At 29.8% G+C, this 19,411-nt stretch overlaps 4 protein-coding genes across 4 annotated transcripts; 2 read left to right on the top strand and 2 right to left on the bottom strand.

Annotated features, from left to right (window-relative positions):
• Positions 1-604: 604 nt before the first annotated feature.
• On the top strand, positions 605-1,356 carry LOAG_01741 (hypothetical protein; the record flags this gene model as incomplete). The annotated part of the gene is made up of 3 exons (XM_003137279.1): positions 605-622; positions 727-879; positions 1,201-1,356. The coding sequence occupies 3 exons, from the start codon at positions 605-607 to the stop codon at positions 1,354-1,356; spliced, it is 327 nt and encodes a 108-aa protein (XP_003137327.1).
• A 1,998-nt stretch (positions 1,357-3,354) lies between these two features.
• LOAG_01740 (hypothetical protein) lies at positions 3,355-8,256 on the bottom strand. Its single transcript, XM_003137278.2, has 14 exons — positions 8,121-8,256; positions 7,564-7,706; positions 7,396-7,489; positions 7,093-7,210; positions 6,731-6,852; positions 6,435-6,539; positions 5,986-6,171; positions 5,681-5,765; positions 5,373-5,539; positions 5,050-5,134; positions 4,675-4,870; positions 4,467-4,597; positions 3,928-4,074; positions 3,355-3,701 (listed from the first exon to the last, which is right to left on the bottom strand). The coding sequence occupies exons 1-14, from the start codon at positions 8,235-8,237 to the stop codon at positions 3,442-3,444; spliced, it is 1,956 nt and encodes a 651-aa protein (XP_003137326.1). The 5' UTR covers positions 8,238-8,256; the 3' UTR covers positions 3,355-3,441.
• Positions 8,257-10,086: 1,830 nt separating this feature from the next.
• On the top strand, positions 10,087-13,544 carry LOAG_01739 (TTC5 protein; the record flags this gene model as incomplete). The annotated part of the gene is made up of 7 exons (XM_003137277.1): positions 10,087-10,215; positions 10,973-11,191; positions 11,331-11,567; positions 12,001-12,232; positions 12,413-12,626; positions 13,047-13,173; positions 13,401-13,544. The coding sequence occupies 7 exons, from the start codon at positions 10,087-10,089 to the stop codon at positions 13,542-13,544; spliced, it is 1,302 nt and encodes a 433-aa protein (XP_003137325.1).
• Positions 13,545-14,451: 907 nt separating this feature from the next.
• Positions 14,452-16,942, bottom strand: LOAG_01738 (hypothetical protein; the record flags this gene model as incomplete). Its single annotated transcript, XM_020445830.1, has 4 exons — positions 14,452-14,804; positions 15,347-15,484; positions 15,791-15,964; positions 16,892-16,942. The coding sequence occupies 4 exons, from the start codon at positions 16,940-16,942 to the stop codon at positions 14,643-14,645; spliced, it is 525 nt and encodes a 174-aa protein (XP_020303752.1). The 3' UTR covers positions 14,452-14,642.
• Between the last annotated feature and the right edge of the window lie 2,469 nt (positions 16,943-19,411).

The raw sequence follows: 19,411 nt of genomic DNA, 5'->3' as shown, positions 1-19,411 counted from the left end.
ATTTTCCAATGTTTTTATCACTTATCAATCTTTGAACTGATAAATAGAAAAAATCAGTCCATTTTTTTTTTCTCTTTCTCAGATTACAAAATCTATCCCATTTGAAATAAGCATCGTATGAGAAATTTTTAGGATGCATATATCGGAAATTGTGATGTAATCAATATTTATTATATCATTTCATATTTTACAAATAAAATATTATAGTTATATTTTAAAATAATCAAATAATTATTGATTGAATAGAAAATTGAGGAAGGGCGAGAAGAGATTAGAGGTTAAAAGTTCACGGATGTGGCTTTTTATTGGTAAAGCGACTATGTAATCCTAGAAAATAAATAGTGCCGATGATTGCAGATTTTATTTTTCACCCCATTTAATTGATTAATTAATTAGTTTATCCTACTTAATATACCCGGTAATAGTCTCCATTTTCATTTGCTTAATCATTCAAAATTTCAACACTTTAAAAATCATCAAGTTATCGAAATGAATATTACTAATGATCAATAACTGATTTAGGGAGAAGGAAGTTTTCCTGACTGCCGGAAATATTAAATCCGAGAATCCGCGAAAGAATAGACGAAAGAGAGTAAAATGGCAAATGAATCCATTATATAAGGTTAGCATTCGGTTGAATTTCCCACTTCTCCATCTCAATTATTATTGTTTTTTTTCCCCCATTAATTAAAGTAATCGATATCGATTGCTATCATTGATTTATAGGCAAAATCAAGTAATATGGAAGAATCGGAATCAGAATCCATGACTTCATTATCATCACGACAATCATATATACATTCAGAGCAATCCATTGATAACGATTATAAAAGCAATATCGATGAAGGAAATGAAGTGCAAGAAAATATTTCCGGAAAGGTAAAAATTTTTTAATCATTCATTTTAACATTTGCAGAAACTTTCTTTTAACGCTTACTTTCTTTTAACGGATAAAATTAAAAATTCCGGAATAATACATTAAAATATTCAATGCTATTTATATGCAATATTCATTTGTTACATTTACATTTCAAATGCCAATCATTGTGTTCATTCCGGAATTGACATATACCAAATAAAAATGCATATTCTCATTCAATTAGCTTTAATTGAATATCAATTTTGCTTCAAAATTTGATACTAATTTTCACATTTTTAATATTTTACCATTTATTGAAATTTATGATCATGTTGTTTTAGCAAGTAAATTTTCATAAAATTGCAATGGAAATGTTAGATACGATGAAAGCATTCGGTGTTGAAATGGAAAAAAATGTATCGATGAGAAAAGTTCTCGAAGAATGTGATCAAAAATTAGAAAAGCTTAGTATAGGTAATTATGATACAATTTGCTAAATTTTCGCCAACTTTTACAGTATACTTCGATTTGTATTTTTACAGTATACCTTTTTACAGCCCACTCTTGATTTTTTTATAGTATACTTTGACTAAATTATCTTTTGATCAAATTTATTTACAAAATATTGTATTAGCAAAAATTAAACCTAACTTACCCATAAATGAATTTTAAAAAATGAAGCAAATTTATTGCATATTTATATTTCGATTAAATATTTTGCTTCTAATGGAGCCATATAATTCATATAATTTAAAAAAAAAAATCCAAAATGAATTATGCTACTTGCTCTAGTTTTAGCTTGTCATTTTGAAGTTTATATTTGTTTGAAAAATTATTTCTACAAACTAAAAATTTGAATTTTTGAGAGATTTCCACTTTATTTATCAAATCGTCTACGATGTTTTCCTTCACTGCCGCTATTTATTATTTGGTGTGACACTTTTTTTTGTTTTTTGGAATTTTTAATTCGATATGTAAAGCAAGTAAGGAAACAAAAATTATTTAATGTACAAATATGCAAAAGCGGAGATTTAAAACAAAATGAAATAGGAAAATACACCGCGAAACATCAAGGAATAACAGCAAAATTAAACTGTGCCACTAAAATCTGCAAAAAACGAAAAAGGAAGTTTATGGATATGAATCAAAGCATTTGGAAAGAGGTACAACAGAAAAAAAAAAGGATAGTGGTGGTATCCATACTTAGTATTTTAATTTTACAAATTGATTATAGAAGAATGTGATTTTCATGTTTTATCATTGTATGTTATGTGTTAATCTGTGAACACAACCTCCAGTTTTGATATGATTGTTTCGCAGATACATGGTATATGTGGTACCTGTTCGAAATAATTAATTACAACATTAGCAATTTTTTTAAGAAAAGAAAAGACTGCCCAGAATATTTGAATAATTCATCGACTAACAGTTTGGGGTTTCATAATCCAACAAGACTTCATAATTAGCAGAAATTGGATGAAAGTATTCCACTTGCATAAGTACAAATTTCCAGAAATGTGCAAATAACTTAGTCTCGTTATAATGCCAGTCTCATTATAAATTTCCAAAAAGTGTCAGCACGTTCAATTTGGTTACGCTTAGGAGAAGTCCGAAATATTCCACAACTTTTCGGATGTATCGAGTTCAATACTGGGAAAATCTGACGAGCATATTCGTAACACATAGTTTACCTAACTATCAATGATCTTTTTTTATTTCTCCTTTTGCAAACTAGTTTTGTTTTTACATTCATGTTATCTGAAATAAGCTGAAACATGAAACGTGACACCGATAGATCTTAAAATAAAACAAAATAAAGAAATGAAAATTATGAATCTCAACCAAAGATAAGGGGACTCGTCCTATATATGTATATATATTTCGAAATTTACTAATAAATTAATTTATAACTTAAAGACCAATTTAAGACCGATACTGCTACACCCATTACATAATTGCAAAAACTACTGTTTAAAATTGAAACATTGTGCTTTTTTGATACAATACAATTTTTCGCTAATGATATCTTTGTTGAATACAAAGATAAGCTATTGCACAATGAGGATCTGATATGTATATCAAAGGAATAAATACTATGGATTTTACATATAAATCATAATTTGAAAGGAGCATAAAGGACTCACCACATGAGAAGCTGACCTTGGATGAACATAATTGTCCCTGGATATAATCTTTTAAGAATATTATAGAAATAAATTCAGCACAAACGAAATTACAGACGTCAACAGTTATAACAAACGGAATGCTTTCATTTTTCCCAATTATGCCATATATGCAAAAAATTTATAATCATTGAATGTTCGCCACAGGATCAAGAATTCACCTTATGTTTTTGTGTCGGAATTAATGAGCTCACTTTTCCAAGTATTATAAAAAATTCGGGGATACTACAAGCGGGTAGGCAAAAGAGAGCAGTCATTTCACGCCAATTACTACAATAAGAACAACAATAACAAAAAAGAAGAGAATATAGAGTGGGAACGAGAGTAGAAAGCAAATCGAATCAAAAGCTAGAGGAAATGTTATTGTTGTTCTTTGTTGGACAAGAATCCAGAAAAGTTCTAAAGTGAAGTTGGCTTCATCGATGGATGATTGCCAGTTGCCTCCTGAAGCCTCAATTCAAGCTGCAGCCTAATCTGCGCTAATTTAGCCCGTTCTGCTTCCAAATGACTGTTTAACAATCGTAAGTGATCACATCGAACCTGCCAGTTCACCTGTCTGTCTGATGCTGTAGTACTTGTGGTTGCGCCACCACTGTTAGTACAACCGCCACTTGCGCTTGCATTGCTCTCCTCGGCTAATAATTCCTCGATACGTTTTTCTATAAAAAAAGTCTAAGCAACATTTTTGGAACTCTTCCCACACTCTAGCTTATTACTTTCGGCTATTAGTGAATTAACTTATATAGATTAAAACGAGTAAGTCCGCAGTAAACATTAAGATGCTCTGCAGATTCTAATTCATTGCTCATATTATCTAAAGCCAAAAGAAAAACGAAAGATTAGCTTGAAAAGAAAAAGATGCAAAATAATGATTAAATAGCTTACCCATATCAATATTGAGTTCGATGAGTTCGCGACCATCATTAAAGCTTCGCGATGAAATAACGTCTTCCGTTTGTATGCTAACATCAACAAATGTTGGTCGTGGTGGTAACGGTGGAGCAGGAGGATGCCGAAGTGAAGAACTGGGATCTATAAAACATTTTATAAAACAAGATTTGAGACATTGTTAATTTACTATTTTGTCTCAAAACCATGGTACGGATGTAAATCTGATCTAAACGCGAAGATCATAAAAGCTAGCATCCCTTCTCCTATCTGCTCGGTTCTGTAGGCAAAGACTTGCTGCTCCCAACGCTGACAATAAAAACATAATTGAAAAATTTTCCATAGATGAAAGGAGAAAAAAAAATTTAATAAAAACTTTTTCAAATCATTTCTTAATAAAGACCAATCTCTTCATTCAATAGCCAAGTACAAAAGAAAAAATAATTTTACGGGTAAGAGAAAATCAAGAATTTACGTAAACTATAATCGAATACTCATTGCACTGCCCATCAAAATATGTTCCTCAACAAGCTTACCTTGCCATTCTGTCGCTGCTGAAAAGCGCATGGTATCAGAAGCTACAGAATTGCATGGATGACGCAATGATCCTTGAGCAGGAAGAGTTGCGCCACGCTGCGATGTTTCTGTTGCCAACTTCAGTTTTAATCTATAAACAACCGAAAATGAGTCGAATAAAAATTCCAGAACTACATCGTCAGAATTTGAAAATATTGCAAAACACACCCAGGTGCTGCCACAGCGGAACTTTGAAAATTATTCAAGTCTAGGCTGGCACTGCGTCCATGTCCTTTGCTTACAGGCCTTGGAGGTGGCTTTGGCGGAGGTCCTTTGGGTGCTTGGGGGCTTAATGCAAAATTTGCGGCACCGTTAAACTGCACATTAGAAGACTCAGTTTCGTCCTTAATCGCGCAGGTTAGAGCTGAAATTCATCAAAAATTACCAGTTTCTGAACTGCCTATAGCCAGTGCCTTATACTTCTATTGAAGATAAGCTAATTCTAAACATATAAGAAATAAATCAGACTCAGACTACCAGTAATTATATCAAGGATGAAGATTATGCGCACTTCAATGATTAGAATCACCAGTTAAATCATACGTTGCGTAGCTTTTACTGCTGTAGGACGTACATCGACAAGAAGTGGAGGTACATCAGAAAAGGTGCTCAATCTTTCTGGAGAATCCTGTAAAAATCTCTGTGAACTATGAGGTAAGAATTCAAGAAAATCTTGAAGCTAAGAAGATATTTCTTCATTGAAGGCTTAAGAAAGCATCATCAACAAGTTGTTTTTAAGATAATGAATAAATTTCTGGCCTTTATGTACTTACGAATAAAAAGAAGTGAAGATGCGATAACTGAACTGTTATTAATGTAACAAAAATTTTCAAAAAGTCATGAACAGATTAAGACAAAGAATGAACTTGATTTTCCGGTTGAACATGAAGATGCTCATCACTGAAGGAATGATACTGCTGCGGATAATGTCCAAGTGTTACCCTTGTTACAGCGTCATCGTAATCGAACTGTTTCCAGTCCTGCATGATATTAGCTGCCCGTGTTTCTGTCCTTTGTCTCCTATTACCATCTTCTGTAATGATTCACAGATAAACAGACACATAGGACCAATTTTGTGCAGCTATATATATTGAATTGCATTAAAAGATCGATGCAAAAGAACGTTAGACATTCAAAAAAAAAAGGCAAAACTTGAAAATTGAATATTACGAACCAGCAGTCTGTTGTAGAACATCCCGACGTGGCATAATCGGAGGACTAATTTCAAATGGAATAACATCTGGAATAGGAATGTGCCCCTAAAAACAATCAGATGAATACCACAGTGTTTATAAAAAACGAGAGCAAAAAAAACCAATTCTAAAAACTTTTCATAAAACTTGATATATATTTTACGAAGATGCAAAATGTATAAGTGCAAGTAATGCTGAGGCAGAACAAGAAAAAAGGTTTCAGAAATTTTACGTAAGTCTAGAAGAATAATGCAACAGCTGAGTCCTATCGAGTTTAACTAGCTACCTTGATATGCAGAACAATAAGATGCATGGCGGCTGAGAATTCATTCAAATCCAAATACCCATCTTCGTTCACATCACTTAAGCTCCAAATTTTGGATAGCTTTTCACGATCTAAACCACTTCGCTTGAAAAACTCAACGACATGTTCGTTTGCGCCACAAACAGCACCGCTTATATCACTATACCCCTGCAAAAAAATTGCTTTTTTTTACTGAAAGGTCGCAAACTACACGAAATTCAATCAACGAATACACTGAATAAAGCAGTTTAACAGATAAGATCGTAAGTTTTTTCATAAAATGATATTACGAATAACAAAATCACTTTATTAGATCAGTGTTAAGTCTTTGGTAAAAGCGAATCACTTTTTGATCCATCACTAAAACACTGAACATATTCTAAAACAGCGAACTTAATCTCAAATCAGAAGATACTGAATGATACACTTACAGCAGTTTTTTTCATTAGATGATTGAAACACTTTGTATAGTAAGCCTTTTGTTCTTCGGACATTCCATATAATGAATCTGCTAATGATTCTGAGGAAGTTTTATCCTAGAAAATTTGTTCAATTCATTCCCTCCAAATAATACTATTATGGAAGGAAAGATGATGGATTCCGGTCAACTGACATTTAGACTTTATTTCAAGTTTCATAACTGAACGATAAAGCTTCAAAGTCCTTCAGCACTTTTTAATTTCTTCTTTCTTCTTTTAAAGTATTAAAGAATACGACAATCAAGAACCTGAATCGGTTTTGATGTCCGGCCCATATCACTACTCAGTGTTTTACTGTCTTCCAAATCAGATTCTTCTTCGTCTTCAATTACGTCTTCTAAAAGATTTTTCGTTTCCGTATCTGACATTCCTGAAAAATAAATAAGATTAGTTTTAAGGAAAATTTTAAACATCACATGATCGTACTGCCATAACAAAATTACATAGAATTCTTCAACCAAAAGAAATGTGATAGTTTAATGACTTTTGTCGACTTTTTTTGATTCTGCTATATATCTTGAGTTAGTAATCAGCAGATTAATCATAATAAATTAACTGTTAAGCAATCTCATCGTGTTATCTCTCTAGATTTAAAAATCTTAAAAATTACCACCAGCTTTATCGTTACTACCCTCATCGTCTGTATCACCATCGACTTCGTCCGAACCATCGCTTGTTTCCTCGTCTGAATTATTCAGAGCTTTCCATTTAATGCCGGGAGATGTTCCCTAGAACGATATTTAAGGAATGTAAATTGAATAAGGGTTCACAATTTCCTAATGACTGTGTCTTCGAAAAATTAAAAACCTTTTCTCTATTGATTACTGCGACTGATTTAATAATACATGCTTCGCATTACCTTCCATTTCAATATCCTACAAAATTACTTGAAAACTATGTCTCATTGTTTTACCTGTGACGGAGCAGTGCCTCCACTAAATACAACTTCAGCTTTATCCGACAAATAATCATCCGAAGAGCTTGCAAATTCTTCTTTGGCATTGTCACTGAAAAATAGATTTCGTTTTTTCCTTCATTCGTGGATATATTTTAACGCAGAACCAAACAAAAAATATAAGACCTAGTTTCGAAAGGGTTTGTCCTTTCAGCATGAGTTGCGGAGGACGATAGGTTCTGACTGAATAATATTCGTCGTGATTCGTTTTGAAGCAAGCTGATCGACATCGTATCAGGAAAGTTACCAACTGATGTATGTCTCCTTTCCTGAAAAATCAAACACTTTGCTGCTAACAAAAGCGATTCTTGATTAAAAATATGATAGCTTGTAATACCCCTTCATGCTGATAAGATGAGAAACCAGACTTCCTGAGTAACAGCTTTCCTCCCCATCCAAACATTTTTTGAAGGAATCTTATTGTGACTTATAGGAATCCAGGCAAAAGCATGAAAGAATATTGCATTCTTTCGATAGTCGAAAAGCTTGCAGAAAATCAACCATTTCATCTGTGCTTTGGTTTTCTTTCCCCGTAGTAATATTTCATGGTACACGTGCTGGGATAATCACCAGGTTAACAGAGATTTCTTTAAAGGGGTAATTAACATAGGAGTTAGCAGATCAAAAATAGATGCCGACTAATCAGCTAAGCAATGAACTACAGGAAAAAACAAACAACATACCAAGGAAGTGGACAAAGTTTCGGAAACTACCGACTGGGTATCAACTTTCCATGGTGTATGTACTGGTGAAGTAACCGTAACAACTGTTGGATTCTTATGTACAACCGTTTCCGTCATCGCCAAGTTTTTCTCTAAATTTATTATATTAAGTTACCTCATTATAACATGGTCATTTTTCCAGTCGTGCTTATTGTTTAGTTGAAATAAAATCAGATATTCAAAATACTTAGTAACACATAACTATAATTGAAAAACTGGAAAATTGAAAGAAGACAACTGGAAAAAAGATTGTCATATAATGCAGCATTCAGTATGTGTTACTAAATGTTTTGTAATAGTATGTGAGATTTAGAAAGTGCTTGTGATGAATTTCAAGAGACTTCCATAAAAATTTCCTCACAAAACGAATGAATTTCATGATGGTCCGTTCACATTAACCGTTACAATAGATTAAAAAAAAAGAAAAAAAAGAAAAACTAGTTCAATCAATCATTTCTGTGCAATTTGCCATTGTTACCAAGGCAGTAGTGCCAATAACATTGCCTTCCCTACTATTTAATTCCTGAAATTCTAATTTCGAAACCTTATTCTAAATATAATATTAGCTGACAATAGCGTAGAGGAAAATACCTTGCTTTAACCTAATGCAAATCATTGTTAACATCGAATTTAGATCACGGATGTTAAATAATCGAAATAATGCACATCGTTGTTTCAAAAAATCTAAAATCTAAAATTTCACCATATACGAAACACTAAAATTTCAAGCATATATTATAGAACTACCAAATATGCTAGACAGTTTGAATAGAACTTAAAATAGAGATGATAAGAGCTTTAATTAATATTGCAAACATATCTGCAATACGTAAATGCAAAGTTTCCATGGAACGGCGTAATTATTTTGAATTTTGAGTGAATTTGAATGCTGGTTGTTGTGGATTTAAAAAAAAATTTTTTTTATATGTAGGATCGATACCACTAGCTAAATAAACAGCCAACAAATTTTTGCCAAAGAATCGCTAATTCCATGCAATTTTTTTTACCCCATAACAAAACTCTTGCGGCTCGTTAAATTCTGCTCTCAGTTGTTTTTTCTACTGTTGGAAATTTCGAAATTTCAACGATTAGGTAGTAAAGTTGATAAATTCAAGCAAATATTTTAGCAGTATATGCAAATAAAGGGAATGATAATAAAATGATTAAACGAACCAGAGACAAAATATTATCATTACTTCTACACTCTTTCATCATTTCTCAAAACACCTAAAACTATGCTATTTTGCTAACTTCATATTCTCCTTTTTCGTTATCACTGTGTTATTCGTATTTTCTCTCACGTATTGTTGCTCTCTCAAATATTAGGTGTATTTTTTAACTTTCATAGTGTATCATTTCTGGAACATGATATTTCGCAAATTTTTAGTAATTGCTATCGTCTCCGCATATCAGATATTATTTCTTTGGTTTTTAATATTCAATTTATAGTTATGGTTATTTTTTTATTTACCAACTCTTTAAGAACTATCACTTCCTGATAACTTTGCTTTCTTTTTGAACCACCACTTTCTAGCAGTTTAATTTTTTATGAAACCACCACTAAATTGCGCCGATAAAATCGGACGGATACTATTTTTTAGTAGGCTATTATTTAGACATAATATCTCGTTTCTTTTCAGAACATTATTTTTATTATTTTCATTCTTTAACAGTATCATTAGAAAATCCAAATTTTATTATCAATCGTTTTAAATAATCGCTAGCAATTCGGTAAAAATTAAGACAATGATCTGCACTTATTGTATGATAATTATACGCATTGTCCGGTTTTGTAAGTGTTAATCGCGATGATGGTAAGTGATACTGATAATGGTTATGTTTATAATCAGCAATTGTTCCATTAATTCTGTAGGTTATGCTGATGAGGCCTTGATAAAGGCCTTGCTTCTCCAAGAAACAGTTGAAAATGGATGTTCTGGAGGAGAAAATTAAGGAAGCTGAATGTTTCCGTGACGGCTTTTATCAGCATTTTCCGAAATCCACATTGGAAGAGAAAAAGCAAGCCGTTCGTGAAAAGGTCCTACCATTAATTCAGGTAGAATTACAATTTCACATATACTTCCTTATATCATAATAGCACAGTGTTATCTTTTGTTTATCCATGACAGCATCCTTAAGTTACTTTTTGTCATTTCAGTAACGTATTACTTCAGTTATGGTTTGATTCCAGTATCTTAATCCTTTTATTAACAAAATTCAATCACTTAGATGATTTCGATCATTCCAATGACTTGATTATTTCCATAATTTGTTTGCCCTATCAATTCCATGGTTATTTTAATCGTTTCTATTACTTAAAAAATTTAACGACTTCAATAATTTAATCATTTCTACATCTAAATTATTTTGGTAATCTGTGAAAAGATTTCAATGGCAGTTTATCATTTCATTAATTTCTATCATGCCTATGGATTTCCTTTTAGCATTTCAATCATTTCGACAATTTCTATAATTATAATAATCCAACCATTTCAATGAATTTAATCTTTTCTGTCACCAAAGATTGTCCATTTACGTTCCAGCGTTCTGGGAAAATAAATGATATTCAAAAATTGCGAATTAACGACTTAATTTCAAAATATTATTTGTTTTTCCAAGGAATCTGGATATGGCGATATGTCGACGTCAGTGAAATATAATGATGATGTTTCAAGATCCTACAAATTACCATCGTTGATTTTAGTTAAATTTATCTATTTATTTTACGGTGATAATGATAGCAATAACACCATTGTCATTAATTAGTTTTTGTTTTTTTTCCTTTTTTTTTCGGGCATCGTTTGTTTTTGCAGGATATTCCGTTGGATATGAATGCACATTCATCGACATCTGCACGATATAATTACATTTGTGGGCGAATTTTAAACATCTGTTTGGATTATGATGCAAATTGTGAAAGACATCTGTCACGTGCTGTAAAGTTGGATCCTTCATTGAGTGATGCGTGGTATGAACTTGGCGAATGTGTCCGGAAGAAAGAAGATTTCACGACAGCTGTGGATTGTTTTCGCGTAAGCATAATTCTAATTTGTGCAAATATGCTGCGTAATGTGCTTCACTTGAAAATTTTTATTCTGTTTACCCAGTTCATGTTTTCAGCTTATTTTCCAATATTATTTATTTTTCTGTTTATTTTCTATTCATTTCCAGAAATCAGCAGCTCTCAAGCGAAGTGGGAAATGTCTTGCCTCACTTGCAATAGCACTTCGACAAATTGCCCTGTCCACAACGGAAGCAAAAATCCAGCAATCATTGCAAGAAGAAGCTGCTCAATTGTCTGGTGAAGCAGTTGAGCTCGATCCATACTCTGAGAAAGCATGGCATACATTAGGGAATTCATGTTTGATGCAGTTCTTCTTCAAGTACCAAGCAGATATGGAACTTATGGTTTGTTTCGTACTTCAGAGCTTTTTTCGTCCTCCACTTTTATTGTTAAAATAAATGGCAATCATTTTCAAGAAGGCGAGAAGTCTCAATTTTTGCCTTTTATTCGCTCATTTATTTTCTCTCTTTCTTCCTCATAAGCATGACTATATATTAAAATGATTTTTCTTTTTCTTACTTAAGTAGCATTTGATTAAAAAGAGTAGGTTAACGTTAACGTCATGTGGTCTTATCCAGTATACTACTAGCTGTGTTATATGATCGTTTATGCATTCATTTATAAATAAGTTAAAGTGCTAAATCAAATTGGCATTTTAAACTGGCTGACATTTTGTTACAGTTTTTAAGGACATTTTAGGTAAGCAAATCAGTAACGTATGTTTTTGTTCATATCTGAATTCCATTTCAATCTCTTTCATTTTCAATTCATTTATAGAACAAAGCTCGAGAAGCCTATGAAACAGCGCTGCAACTTGGTGATGTACGTTATAGTCCGGATTTGCATCTCAATTACTCAACTGCTCTCAAATTTGTCCAGAATTATGGAGAGTGTTTGAAGCATTTAAAAATTGCAACTATTTACGATCCGGGATTTTTGGAAGCAAAAGAACGACAAGAAATACTGCTATCATTCTTGAAACAAGTTAACGGTCACGTGCAGAAAAAGGGTAATCGTATAAATCTTTAATTAGAGTAGTCGAAATTATTCGATAGTTCAAATTATTCAGGGATTTAATTTCCCTGGCCATAGGAAACAATCGAGTAATTTGTATTATATAAGCATATGTGAGCTACAACAATTCTAACTCTCTTATGTGTCTATTTTTTTCAGTTATGGATCATTTCAGGTAAATTGACTACTAAAAAAATGCGACATTTCAAATCTTCGATATCTGATGAAGATTTTGGAGTGTATTGTAAAAAACCATTCAAGAAGGAGAGCGGTAAAATAGAAATTCTTAGAACAGTTTTGTTTCGGGAGTTAAATGAAGGAATTAACGGTGATGTTGTGATTTGTGGCAAAGTTATTGCAATCATCCTTAATACAGAAGTTATTCCATAGTAAGATTTTCTTTCTCATCTTTCATTCTTTTTTAAAAACTTATTTGTAACGTTAAGTGAGATTTTCATTTTTTTTGAAAGTCAAGTGCTCATTACTCATTCTCTCATTTTCATCAGAAAAGGAAGATTCGTTGAAATAGCTCGGCAATTTTCCTATTAACTTTGGATATACAGCAAAGGCATGTGTATGTAGCTGTAACTTTTGGATCGTAAAATAGCACTCTAAACCGGTTGAACTCGAAAGATAGATGAAATAGACGTGTGTTTCCGTTTGAATATGTAGTATAGTTTAGTTTAGAAGGATAGAGAGAACACCGTAGTAGCACTGTAGTCCATTACTGTATGATATGAACGAAAATAAAAGGTGATTAAATTAATAAAAAATATAGGTCGAGTAACTTATGTCGATTTTGATTTCAGCACATTTGTTGGTTGTGACAAAGAAGGATCTTGCTGTGCTTTTTCTGTGTATAATGCATCGGACAAATTTGGATTGATTATCGGTGATTCGATAGCTGTACCCGAACCTCACATTATCGATGTCAAGGTAATATTATAAATATTACGCAAATGTTTGACGAATGTTTTTATATTTGAAATATTCTGCTAGGAGGCATGCATCATCGTTTTCGGTGTGCAGTCATCGAGAATTTATCAACTTGATGACTGGACATTCAGATTAGTGATGGAATTTTTTTTCATAGCTAGAAACAATAAACGAAGAATCATACATTCCTATTATTGAATGCTAGAATTAATGAACTCCTTTTCTAGATTACATCTGAAGAAAGTGGATGCGAAAATTTTGACTTTCGGATTGTTCGCATCGTTAATCCGTTGAAGATGCTTAGAAATGGTAAACCAGTGAAGATGGACTGTGTGGCATTTTGTAAGGTGGTTGCTGATTTTGTTTATTAGTTTTATTCTATTTTACTTTTTTTTTCTTTTTTTTAAGGAATTTGTTCGTGGTTTACGTTACATGATAGTTTGAAATGGTTTAGACTTGTAATATGATTTCTGTGTTCCAATTTGGGTTTTCCATCGGAATTAAAAAAAATTCACTTCATGTTAGGTTACAATTTTACATTCACTGTACTGTTTAATTAATTTTGGTCTTCAAAGGAATTTGTATCTTTCTATACTCAATATTTTGAAGTTTTGTTGCTTAAAGAGGACTTAATTCTGTTTTGGAGGTGAGTCGCAAGTCTCGAACACAGTTCGAGTTTTAAATCAAATTTTTGTTATCAGTTATTTCCTTCACATTTTATGTTTTGCCTAGTCAGTGATATATTATTCGCCTTATGTGAGTACTTTTATGTTCTTCACAGATGCATTTGTAACTTTGTATTCACTTCTGACAAAATTCATTTTCAACTGCTGGTATTATAAAGTGCGTTGTAGTATAAGATGTACTTAACTTATCATCATATCAATAAAATTTACATTAATTATCTCTTCTCAGATGTCCAAAAAAATTAATTTGATTTTTTCACAGGGAGGTTTTTTCACAGTTTTTCACAGATGGTTTTTTGAAAAAAGCAATTAAATTTTCTTAAATTTATTAAGCAAGGAAGTGTCTGAAATTCCATGATAATTAGGAAGCATTTGAAATATATAATAAAATTCATATAGGGACTAATTTATATTATGAATTTCATCTAATAGTCACATTTAAATCCTTACCTTTATTTAACGGCTGGGATAAAAATTGTACAAGTCAAGTTTCCTAGCAGTAATTCAAAAATATTTCATGGTGAAATTTAATGGTGATTTCATGATGTATTGTGCATGATGAAGTTCAGTTTGAAATTATACTTTCTGTGATTGAATCATTAAATATCGGACATTTTCCATGTGTGTGACAACTTTTATCTTTATTACCAAAATTTTTTGATCTCGGCTATCATATAAAAATTTTGAGAAAAAAAAGCATTAAATTTGAAACTTTATTTATTCTTTGATACTATTAAGGTGTGCTTGTATTCGTTTCAACTTTTTCATTGCCATAATTCCTTATCAATCTTTTCGGAAAATTGGTATTGTCCTTGTTTGGCCCTGGCTTTTCTCTTTCTTCGGTGTTTGTACCGTCAATTTACCATCTTTTGTTAATTCGCTGGTTACTAACTCAGGTTTTGTATCTTTTGGTAGCGTTAGACGACGAGTAAATTGACGTTCAATCTAAAAATTCATTGGTATTGTACTTAAAATAAATTTAAATTTTGAGATATAGAGAGACAAATTTTCCGATACGATCATATGATGTTTGAAAATTACTGTCTAAAAAAGAAGAATCAGTTCAAACAATTTTAAAATTAAGAAATACAAAAAATAAAAACATGACAAAAATTATAGAAAAAATTAAGAAAAAAAAATTCTTAAATATTTCACAAATGTTAATCATCTCACAGTTATCTCCGAATATATGTTCTTAAGGAGGTTAATAGAAATAATTAGTTTCAATTTCAATTTTAGTTAATGGGAATAATTAATTTCAATGCTATTTTTAAACTTAATTTGTTACATTGTATACTTAACATTTGCAATACATCCTTTATGACTATGTCAAATATTGCATAGAAATCTATGCTTTAACAAGATTTACTTTTGTCGTTCTAAATAATTTCATTAATTACTTTTAACTTAATTGCAATCACAGATTAAATTAGGATTGTTCAAAAAATCCTTAAAAAGTTATGAAAAAGAGCAAAAAATGTGCTAACTTCTCCATACTGATCTTTGATCATTGGATGTTTACCTTCAATGATAACCACTCCATCAGTTATGGTAACTTTCAAATCTTCGGGTGCAAATTGCGATACATCGATGGTTACCGAGAAGTGTTCATCATTATCAGTTATCTCAAACATTAAATTAGGACTGATAAGGCAATTGATAAAAGATATATTATTGGTTTAGTTAAGAGAAACGGTTTACGGTTTAATCCATAGTGTTAGCTTATCAATCGGAAAAAGAACTTATTAAAAATATGGATTAAGTGAAATTTTTCAATGAAATCAGATATTTTACCAAGTACTAATAATCAAATCAATATGATCTCTGATTAACATTTTTTTTTCGTTTTTCTTTTAAATCACAATATTCGAATGAATATTAAATTTAAATTTATTAAATTATGATTCATTATATAGATTAGTAAATAATACCTCTCCAACACCTGCACCTAATTTATGAGAATCCTCCAATTGATAATCTATCCAATAGGGTCGTTGAAAGAGTGGTCGTTCTATGTCGAAATCACGGAATTCATCAAAAATCGGTTGAAACGTGGTGAAAATGATGAAATCAATGAGCGTCGAGCCATTTCCTTTGGATTTTATCTAAGAAAAAGAAGTGATCAAAGTAACAGAAGGCTTAATTAGATGTTAATAATATATATATGCAAAATTATGGAAATAAATTTTTATTCATTTACTTGGATTTCATATTATCATTTTATCAATTCGTTCAATTACTCATGAAGTTAGTCGTTAATCAAATTTAATAATATCAAATTATGCAACATTTAAATTTTTCCAATTTTTCAAAAATAAATCAATTTTAAAATTGATAATGAAAAACTATTTGTTAAATTAAAAATATTTGTTAAAATTAAAAAACTGTTTGCAAAAAATTTTAAATAATCGTTCCATACATTTATTGAAAAATACCGTTTAATTTTAATAATTCTTATCACTAACTTTATGTTATTTGTTTTGAAATATTGTTTCAAAGCTTTTTCATATAATAATTTTGAAATAAATTTTATGATTAGTTCATTTAATGTTAATATTATTGTTTTAAGCATTTCTTTTTAGGTAAAAAAAAAAAACAAAATAAACGATTTTTTCAATGAAAATAATTACAAGTCTTTTAAAGTTACTCATGTTTCATTTCAATCCATTATAGTATTCATTTGTTAATATTAATTAATACATTTTACAAGATTTTTTTTTAACTTTTAATTTATAATCTTGTTGTTGCAGAGGAAACTATCGTAGTACGAGAGATTAATAACATATATGATGAACGGATGAATGATAAACTTCACAGTACAGTAGTAATCACAATAGTACAGTAATCATTTCCCTATCTATCTATATATGCAGGAAACCAAATTAATTTACTATTGGTAATCCACGATACTTTATATAAATTGGCCAGAATTACTGCACAATGAATGAATTACACAGTATACAGTGTATTGTAACCATTCCCTTGGTATTCTGTGTCTCTTATCAATATATGGTTAGTTTCCTGCAAATAACCTCCAATACCTTATGCAATTTATTAACAGTATTACATATTGGATAGGTCATACACAGTACAGTAATACAGGATACAGTAATCAACAGTACACATTATAGTGCAACAATTAATATTCAGTTTTTTAATATTCTGTATCCCTTATTTATCCATATATAATTGATTTCATCCAGGTAATCTACAACATAAATTTACTAAATGTATTACATAATGAACGAACAATACAGTACACAGTACAGTAGTCATTATTCAATTTCTTGGTATTTTGTATCCGTTATTCACCTATGTATAATTAATTTCTTCAAGTTAATCTAACAACTTTATACAAACTAACCTAAAGTTACAATGGAAGAAATGAAATAAAAAAATAAATTTGTTTGGTAAAATGGGAGAAGTTTTTAAATGGTATGATAAAAGTCATTTGCATCATGATATAAAGGTAAGAAATGAAAATGAAATTTAAAAAAAAAGGGAAACTGGTTTTTAAAACAGAAATAACAGGCTTGTCGATGATGTTAATTGATGCATTTCAATAGTTCAATTTTTTACTCTTTTTTTTTGAAATGAATTGGCAAATTTATTGAAAATTTTTACCCAACTAATTGGATGAATCATTCATAACATGAAAGAATGTATTGCTTATTTTACTTCAAAAATTAGTCACTCAGTATTTTTTCCCTTTTTTCCGGTTGATTGATTAGAATTTCAAATGGAAAAAGAAAAAGGAAGCATTTTGATTAACTGAATAAGAAGAAATGGAAAAGAGGATTTTAATTTTAAATGAATATTCGAATGTTTTCCTCTTTTTTTGATAAAAAAATTCTTTCAGAATTTTTGGAATAATTTTACTTATGAAATGAACAAATGAAATATTTTATTTTCATAGGCTATCATTTAAAGAAATTTCTAAATTTTTGTAATAATTTATTTATAATTTCTTTTTCTAGCATAAAATTATAGTAGAATTAAGTCATTTTTGTACCATTCAACCACTTAATACAATAAAATTAAATTATTTCCCATTAATATGATTAAATGAATATAATTAAATTATTTCTAAATGAATATGATCGAATTATTTCCCATCAATATGATTAAATGAATATAATTAAATTATTTCAAAATGAATACGATCAAATTATTTCCCATTAATGTGATTGAAATTAATAAATTCCATAAAAAATAACATGTACAATTCTTCGATTTTTTTTTTCTAAAAGTTGCATAAATGCATTTGCTATGCAAAAATGAATGTAATAAAGAAATGTTTGCAGAAATTTTTCAATTGTATAAGAATTCAATTAGCTAACTTTTACCTATTCAGATATTTAATATTTTAGAAATGAATTGGTGGATTAAAATTGATAAGAAAAACGTATGGATATATCAAAAAAAAAAATCATTTTCTATTCAAATATGAATTCTAATATACTTAACCATATGTGTAGATTTTCTTTTATCCTTTGGGCAGAAAAAACTAGTATTTTATTTGAATTTATAAGATTGAATTTAATTAAAAATAAATTTTGAAACTGGCAACATAAGCTTATCTTCGAATATTTTGCTGAAAAGGAAATGAAAAGAGAGAGAAAAGGAAGACAATGGTTAAATAATGGAATTCATTCGGGAAGAAAGGGTAAAGGTTAACAGTATGTTGAAAGTTTTTAAATCAAACAAAAATATAATCGAATGGGATTGTCAATTTAAATTACCAATTCAAACAAACATTCATTCACCAAAAATGTAAAAAAAAACCTTTCTATTTTGAGTCAATGTATTCATTTTCTCTTTGTTTAATTTTTAAATTAGGAAATATTTAATTATTTAATGCTCAGATAGGTTTAAATTTGTTGCTTGAGTAATTAGTATTTAAATATGTTTAGACAATTGTTCAGGTAATTAATGCTTAGATAGACTTAGTTTTATTTAAATGATAATTTTATCAGGAGAAAAAGTTTACGGGACATTAAAGCATTAATTATTTATTCTAATTTATTCTAATCCATTTTCTTAGCATTGCTATAAGCGACGAAACTTTATTTATTTAATTCTTTTCTTGAAAAGCAAGATAAAACGAAGAAAACCGAAGAATACTGACATCAATAAAATAGGTATGCTTACCAATCACTTTTAAAGATCAACAAATTTTTAGCAAAAAATAGATTTCATTTAAAATTTAATGATTTCCACCGCTGTTATAGCAAAAATTGAGCATATAACAGGCAATGATAATACGAATACTAATTATTATTATCATCATTATCATTATTATCATAATTATTATCATTGTTATTACTATTATTATTATTATTGTTATTATTATTATTATTATTATTGTTATTATTATTATTGTTATTATTATTATTATTATTATTATTATTATTATTATTATTATTATTATTATTATTATTTTATTATTATTATTATTATTATTATTATTATTATTATTATTATTATTATTATTATTATTATTATTATTATTATTATTATTATTATTATTATTATTATTATTATTATTATTA

Source organism: Loa loa, assembly GCF_000183805.2.
Source record: "Loa loa unplaced genomic scaffold supercont3.76, whole genome shotgun sequence".
In the NCBI taxonomy this organism is placed as follows: domain Eukaryota; kingdom Metazoa; phylum Nematoda; class Chromadorea; order Rhabditida; family Onchocercidae; genus Loa; species Loa loa.
This window is presented reverse-complemented; position numbering and strand designations above follow the sequence as displayed.